The sequence below is a fragment of the Oryzias melastigma genome, unplaced genomic scaffold (assembly GCF_002922805.2).
Source record: "Oryzias melastigma strain HK-1 unplaced genomic scaffold, ASM292280v2 sc00427, whole genome shotgun sequence".
Classification (NCBI taxonomy): domain Eukaryota; kingdom Metazoa; phylum Chordata; class Actinopteri; order Beloniformes; family Adrianichthyidae; genus Oryzias; species Oryzias melastigma.
In genome coordinates this window covers 15,576-23,958 of record NW_023417023.1, presented here as the reverse complement: position 1 = coordinate 23,958, position 8,383 = coordinate 15,576, and the positions used below count along the sequence as shown (strand labels likewise).

At 37.9% G+C, this 8,383-nt stretch overlaps 1 protein-coding gene across 1 annotated transcript in view; it reads right to left on the bottom strand.

The window, feature by feature from the left end:
- Window positions 1-4,491: 4,491 nt before the first annotated feature.
- Window positions 4,492-8,383, bottom strand: part of LOC112138906 (NACHT, LRR and PYD domains-containing protein 12-like) — a 15,445-nt gene continuing 11,553 nt past the window's right edge. The window contains exons 7-10 of the mRNA XM_036211057.1: window positions 7,858-8,383; window positions 7,589-7,762; window positions 5,242-5,415; window positions 4,492-4,925 (exon numbers count right to left, since the gene is read on the bottom strand). Of these exons, the coding sequence (XP_036066950.1) occupies window positions 4,916-4,925; window positions 5,242-5,415; window positions 7,589-7,762; window positions 7,858-8,383 (884 nt within the window). The 3' untranslated portion in view covers window positions 4,492-4,915. The remainder of the gene's footprint in view (window positions 4,926-5,241; window positions 5,416-7,588; window positions 7,763-7,857) is intronic.

The window sequence follows — 8,383 nt, the reverse complement described above, 5'->3', positions numbered from 1 at the left end:
TTTTGTTTGTTTAACGTTCATTTTTCTTTATTTCACTGTTTTGATTGTAGCTTATAAATTATAAGTTGCATATACGCGCATAAAATCACCAACCAAAGTTTCATCTTCGCCGCACTTTTCCAGCTTCAGCCTCAATTAGACACAGCCGTCTGAGGAGCGCGAGACAAAGTTGAAAGGACCTGGTCGTGTTTTCAAACAGAAAAAGATCCAACTGTTCACTTGTTAGGATGGTTATTTATTTTAAATACCGCTGAACGCGCTTCTCACGTGCATCTGATCAGACTGTAACCTGGCCGAGCATGTGAAGTAAGACGGCGAGGGGGCGGCGGGCACGGCGTCACCCAAATGCTCCTTTTATCTCGACTAAAAGGAATAAATGTAAGTAAATCCAAAAGGACCGCTGACAGAATCAAATGCTGGGATGGTTCTCCCTCAAAGGCTTCAGCAGTGACTTGTACAATTCTCTCGAGCCGCCGACGCTGAAGTTGCTTCCGATTCACAGTGAGAGCGTTCCACTGTATTTTTCGAACTCAGATCACCTAAAAACAGGTCCTGTTAGAAAAAATTGGAAGCCAACTTCAACGTTTCGGCTCGGGCCGCCGTTATTAAAGTTGAAGCTGTTTACATCTGCTGTCTCGTGGTCGAGGCGTGGAAAGAGGAGGACAGTTGCAATAAACTAACTCCTGATTGGCGACAGTACTTCCTGTAGATTCCATGACTCAGCTATGACTCAGACCAATCGCTGAAGATGGGTTGCAAATGGCGGTATCCGTTTCAGGAATTGACGGTGAAAGTGGCGGCCTACTTTCGCGAGGAGAGGAAGTAATGTATTTCCAATGGGGGACCTCATTGTTCGCTCAGTCCATTATTTTTACAGTCTATGGTAGGGACTTTCCACATTCCCCTGCAAACCGCGGAGCATTCCCGGAAAACTAAACTCGAACTCACGAACACTCCTGAGCCGAAGTTGCGAGGAAAGAGAGATCCAAGTTTGTCTTTGGGTTTTATTCAGTCTTTTGCTGAATCATTTTGACTTCTATATTATTTATTTTTATTTCCATTCACAGAAATACTGTAAAGTGTTATTGTGCAATTTGAGTTATTGTTTTTTTTTTGGTCAAAGCAATGGTGAAAAAAAAAAAAAAACTAAGGAAACTTAATCTAATTCAGAATGGGATAAAAGAAATAAATCTAGAATTGAAACAAAACTAGAACTTGATATGTGAACTTGAATCAACTAGAACCAACCTCTGAACAACTTGAAATGAAAATAAAAGAAAAAACAAAATAGATCTCAATCCTAACTTAAAGGTTGAACAAAACTGAATTTAAGAACTAACCTAGATTAAAGAAAAACATCCATTTAATCTAAATCATAAGATTAAAACCAACTGGGATTTCTATGTTTCATATTATATGTCTTTGTATTGTTATGTATGTCTAATTAAATAAGCCGGCTAATTCTAAACATATTGTGGTCTGTGGTCTTTTTCCTTTGATTTTTCTAAGGTACAAGTTTAATATTCTAATAGTCGAACCTACTGGTCCAGATTTACTGTGGCTATCCCTCAGAGGTGGTACACTTAGTTGGGTCAAAAGCTATTTAACAGGAAGAAAACAATTTGTCAAGATGAATAAATTTACATCAGAGGCCAAAGGGATAAGTTGTGGTGTCCCTCAAGGATCAATTCTGGGCCGCTGCTGTTCAATATTTACATCAATGATATATTCAATGTTTCAAATCTTTTAAAACTAATTTTATTTGCTGATAACACAAATATTTTCTATTCTACAGACAATCAAAGGGAACTTATCAATGTGTTCAACACAGAGTTAATCAAAATAAAATCGTGGATGGATTACAACAAACTATCTTTGAATCTAGACAAATCTAAAGTGATGTTTTTTTCATAATTACAAAGCCAATAAAGAGGTCTCAATTAAAGTTAACAATGACTTAATCCAAAGTGTAACAGAAATTAAATTCTTAGGGATTGTTATTGATAACAAACTGAGTTGGAACCCACACATCAGACACATACAAACGAAAATTTCAAAATGTATTTTAATCATAAATAAATCAAAATATATATTAGAATACAACTGTAGATATGTATTGTATTGCTCATTAATATTACCATATTTCACCTACTGTATAGAAATTTGGGGTAATAGTTATAAGAGTTCACTACTACTACTTACTGCCCTTTACTCCTTGAGGTAGGGCAGCAACAAAATCTTTCCATTTCTGATGGTCGGGAGCCAAGGTGTAGATTGTTCCCCAGGTGTATCCAAATTCTTTTAGCTCGGCCTCTACTGTTCAGCGCCAGGTGATTTTGGGCCGTAGGAGTTCACTACATCCTTTTTTTTTGCTTCATAAACGAGCCATCAGAATTATACATAAAGCCAGTTATCTTGATCTACACTGCACCATTTCTATACAGAGTTAATGGGAAAACATTACCGTACAATATCCAGAAACAGTTCTTAGAAAATGAAGGAGGAACAAACTGAGAGGATGCAGGAACTTCAAGGTCAGATTGATAAGAACCACGAAGAAAAGTTTCTGTGTTTCTGTGTGTGGAAGTAAACTCTGAAACAAGTTAAGTAATGAGCTCAAACAATGTTCAAGCATTTATAAATTCAAGAAAATGTATAAAGAAACTCTAATTTCACAATATGAAGATAAGACGAAAAGATCAACTGGTGTTTGAATAATTCCAAATGTGTGAACTTGAATGTGATAAAATAATCAAAGCTTTTTTAAATGCAATCAATGAGTTTTATGTTATGTAATATGCACTAAAGATTACTGAAATGTTTACAATCACTGGGGTATTCATTTTCTTTATATGATCCAAAATATGTAGCAATGATAACAGAATTATTGTAATTGTGTGTTCTAAAGAAAATCAATGATTATTAGATATCGTGTGAATCATTAATGTTTACTGAGAATACATAAGAATTCTTTCAGTAAATGATTAATAAGCACTCTATCATTTCTTTAAAACTTGATTTCAACGTGTAGTTATTTTTCTGCATCAATATAACATTGTATTTTGATGATAATCAATGAGTACTACATATCTGTCACATGATGTATGATTGATGTTACTGCTTACTGAAATAATGTTTGATGAGATTAATCAATAATCAACAAGCACTTCACTTTAGGGCTGCCACGATTATTCGACTAATCGACGAATAATCAACGATTAAAATAGTCGACGAATAATTTGGTCGTCGAAGCATCGTTTTTTGTTTGTTTTTTTCCTTGTTTTGATCTTAAAACTACGGTTCGCGCTTTCTAATGCCGGGTCTCCCATTCTCTTTGTCACACATGCGCAGTGGTGCTAATCCGGTCAGCAGTGACGTCACGGGAATGTCTTCTAACCAAACGCCGCGAGGACGGCGTAGATAACGAGTTTACACTGGAAATGAACCGCTTGTCCAAGGCTTCATTCACATTCCACGCCGCGATCAAGTTGTTTGGTTCAAAGAGTGGATTATGAAACATTCACCGCGCAGACAGAAAGGCTGTGTGTCGGTACGGATCTGCCGCCGAGTTATGGAACGAGTGAAGTAGATCACCTATAAGTCCAGAGCTAAGTTTACAAGTGTAGCATTACATTATCTACATTAAGCTACAATTAAATGTAACTTAAAGTCACAAAAATGACAACAAACAACAACCACAACATTAAAGACACAGATTAATGGGTTCTCCCCCAAACTGAAAATATGAAGTATTGGTCTGCGCATGTGCAGTGGATGTAATTAAAGAATGAAAGTACTGTTGTACATTCTAACATCCCCTGATTTTCTCCCTTTTTAAAATATAAATTTCCCCATTTTTATTTATTTTCTTTGTTTATATGGGCATCCTCAGGTTTTTTATGTATATATTGAGTTAAAAGATTTTATTAGTGTTTTGCTTTCATAAAAGGGCCTCATGAGCAAATATTTTGAGTGTGTTTATATCTGCAAATAGCTTTTGAAATACTTTATAAATGTTTTATTAAATATATGTTTTAAAGCTTTAAAAAATATTTTTTTTAAAACAGAAAACAGAAAACTTTTAATAAGTTTCCTGTTGTTTTTTCTGATTACCTCATTTGATTTAAGTCTTGTTTTAATGCCAGAAACAAATGAAGGAGAAAAGCTGCATGATTCATTAAAAGATTAATAAACTATTGTCTTTATTTTAGTTACAATATAGCTTAAAGACCTCAAGTTTAAAGATAATGATGGTTAAGATGAGTGTTTTACATCCAGTCGCAGCACGAACCGATTAGTCGACTAATCAAAAAAAATAATCGGAGATTAGTCGACTATTGAAATAATCGTTTGTGGCAGCCCTACTTCACTTTGCTATTGGGAATAAAAAAAAAACAGATTAGCTAATGATGCAAAATAGTGAAATGAAGTAATTAAGTAGTGGAGGGATTACAAATATTTGCTTCTTCCCACTCCTTTTCATGCAATCAATCAAACTCTACTAACTTTAGTTAATTATCAAAAAAATTAACCAAATGTGACATAAGTGTGTTTTAATTTTGTTTGTTTTCTATTTTCTAATCAACGCATTTATTGTTTCTGTAATGAGTTTAAAATTAACGTGTTTTGTCCCGTATTTTTCAATCTATGCTTGAAATAAAGCAATCAATTAATCAAGAAGATGAAGTGCAGTTCTCCATCAGTCCACCGGGGGAGCTGCAGCACAATAACTGTCCACTTGATGCTGAGAGAGACAGTGGAGCTGATCTCAGATCAGTTCATGCTGCAGCTCTGACACTCATCTCCACTTCCTCTGATTCCTCCATCACTCTGCTCTCCACCTCCAGGAACAACATCTCTGCAGACCAGATAATGAGGATGCTCCTCTCTGTGATCCAAAGGACAAACATCAGACTCACCACCATCTGCAGAGAGAAATGAGAAGTCCAGAGATAAAGGAGTGTCCTTTGATTCTGGTGTGTCAGTCAGTGATGCAGCACAGCAGCAGAAAGAGCAGCAGGAGCTTCAGTTCTGTTCAGAGCAGCAGCTTCCTGTCATGTTCACCTGTTGGAGCTTCTGCTGCTCTGATTGGCTGACTGTTGTCCTGAAGCCTGTCATCATTCTCCTCAGAGCTTCACTGAGAAGCTGCAGCTTCACAGGAAACTCTGCATCTTTGCTCTCAGACTAACTTTAGGACCAAACATCTGGAAGCAGCTGGACTGACTCCAACCCTCTACTGACCTCAGAGTCTGCAGTTCGGAGTTTGGACTCTCCACCAGCTCCTGGAGCTGCTCAACATCTGAAGACTGAAGGTTGTTGAATCTGAGGTCCAGTTCTTTAAGGTGGGACGGGTTGGACTTCAGAGCTGCGACCAGAGCAGCACAGCTGGTCTTTGACAAACTGCAGTCCACCAACCTGAATCAAGAAGAAAGAGTTTCATTTAAAGACAAAGTTCATGTTTTTCATCCTTTAGTTCTTCTAAAGAGTTCAGAGCTGAAGAAGATCAGAAAGTTTGGAAAAAGTCCAAAGATGTGAATCAACAGCAGCAGATCAGAAGAGTCCAGCAGAAGCAGAGAAGAAGAACATTCAGGAACACTCAGGACAACATGCAGCTGCTTCAGTAAAGAAGTCCAGATGTGTGAAAGTCAAACATCAGCCTGTGGCTGCATCCAACACAAAATCAAGTGAACAAAAAGAAAATGTAAACCTCCTGCAGATATTTTACAGAGGATGAAGAATCAAGAGAACAAAGATGGTGAATCATGAAAACTTGTCAAAGAGACATTGAAGAATTTTCCAACAGCAAAGCAAAACTAGACAGAACCCTGTTAAGAAACTTCCACACAGAAAATTCTCCTCTGTGTAAAAGAGAAATACACAATGAGTACAGGTTTTTTTTAAAAAAGAACTGGGATTACCATTTTTGCCCTGAAGTATTCATGACCAGGACCGCTGCTGAACTAGTTCCGATAGTTAACAGTAGATTTGATGTGACAGAGATGACAGAGCAATGCAATATTTGAGTGTGTCTGAAGGTCACAGACACAACAAGAGTCTGAAGAATCAAAGTCAACAGATCATTCTGGATTAAGTGGAATCTTTAGTTAGAGATCAGATTTCTACAGCTGTGACAGCATCAATGTTTCCACTGGAACTGCTGAAGTTTCCATGAGGTTCAACACAGATTCAGATGAAGACTGAAGGACAGAAAAGAAAAACAGCATTCAGTTGTTCATGGAAAGATCCTGGAGACTAAACATTCTGGTTCGTTTCGAATAGTTCCTTCCTTTTTCCTTTTCCAACATTTCGTTTTGAAATGTTCGATATCATGTTGGACTTTTAGAAACAAACTATTGTAAGTGTAGAAAAATCCTGGTAAGCCTGAAAGTTTCTCTGCAAAAACTCAAAGATGTTCTCCACAATCAAAGAATGAAGCAGAGCTAAACTTTCCTTTCTCTTCATCCTGACTGGAAAAAGCAGGTTGTGCAGAAAACTGCTAAAAGTCTTTAGTTCTCCTTTGAAACCATTTACTGACATCTCTAAACTGTAAAGGGACTCAAAATGTTTGAATTTGGCCCTACAGAGGAGCTGCTGATGCATCATTATGTGACAGAATACGCAGTGTGCTGGGTGGGTGATTGCAGAGAATGAAATGTAAAATATCAGATAATTGTGGAGAGGTCTACTGTATCTGCTGCCCCCAAAGTTCTATTTCTGATCCCAGAAATTCTTTAGGATCTTCTTCAATTTCTTGTTTCACTGATCTACAATCCAGCTGCAGTTGTGTTTTACTAGATCTGCAATGAAAATGTCTTTTACTGGCTGACTCCATTTAACAGCTCCTGCACTGCAGCGCTGACCTTAGTGTTCATCCAACCTAACCTGTGTTTTTATTTTTATTCTTTCTGATGGGGATTTAGAAAACATTAATATTATAAACTCAGTTGCTCTGTAAAAATACTGTTTGTTTCAACTGTCATCCTTTCGACTGGTAGCGCCACCCCCAGCCTTAAACATAACGAGTTCTTGTACATGAAGATATTCTTCACTCTAACCCTGCAAAAATATAGTTTGTTTAAGCACCAGGACTGAGAACCAGAAGCTAATCTAAAGAAAATGTGAAATGAAGGACCTGGTTCTGATCCAAGTTCGGTTGTAAATGATAAACAGAACCAAGCCTGTGTGAAAGACATGTCAATCTCCTGCAGTTTGACTTCTTCATATCTCTTCATAAGGAGATGCTGCTCTGTGGTACAAAAATCTGCTGCAACTGTTTGTCCATTTATACCTGTGATTCATGTTTTCTTTCAAAGAACACAGAGAACATGAACTTCTCCAGATATGAACACCTGGACCTGGATGGACTTAAGTTCTCCTGCTTTGTCTGATGTGGAAAAAACAGGAAAACATTTGTAATCACCAGAAAAGGAAAAACAGGTTTTTCAAATTAAAAAAATGTTTTTTTCAGTCTATGCAACAGTCCTCAGAACAATTTCTTCTGTTCTGATGTCTATCCAACACTTTGACCTGAAATAGAAAAATTCAACAGAATTTGTTTTAGAGAATCGACATTTGAATTAAATCTAACCTGAGAGTCTCCAGTTGACAGTGTGGACTCTCCAGTCCAGCAGACAGAAGCTTCACTCCTGAATCCTTCAGGTAGTTTAAACTCAGATCCAGATCTCTGAGTCTGGAAGACTGAGAGCTGAGTACTGGAGACAGAGCTGCACAGCTTCTCTTTGACAGATTACAATCACTTAGGCTGGAGAAAACAAAGACAGACCACAGTTATTAAAACTGTTGTTTTTCACTCAAATTCATTTGTTCAGTAAAGATGATTTTCATGAGAGTTCTTACAGAGCTTTGTTGGAGGCTTTGATCACTGGCAGCAGCCTCAAAAGAGCCTCCTCTGAACGAGAGTATTTCTGCAGGTCAAACTCTTCCAGATCTTCTTCTGATGACAGTAAGATGAAGACCAGAGCAGACCACTGAGCAGGAGACAGTTTATCTGTGGAGAGACGTCCTGACCTCAGGAACTGTTGGATCTCCTTCACTAGAGAACCATCATTCAGTTCATTCAGACAGTGGAACAGGTTGATGCTTTTCTCTGCAGACAGATCCTCACTGATCTTCTCCTTGATGAACTGGACTGTTTCCTGATTGGTCTGTGAGCTACTTCCTGTCTGAGTCAGCAGACCTCGTAGGAGACTCTGATTGGTCTGCAGTGAAAGTCCCAGGAGGAAGCGGAGGAACAAGTCCAGGTGTCCGTTTGGACTCTGTAAGGCCATATTCACAGCACTCTGGTAGAATTGGAGTGGGCTCAGTTTAGGTTGATAGTTCTGTGCTTGATCTTCCACCATGAGGTTGAGTCCAGAGGTGATGA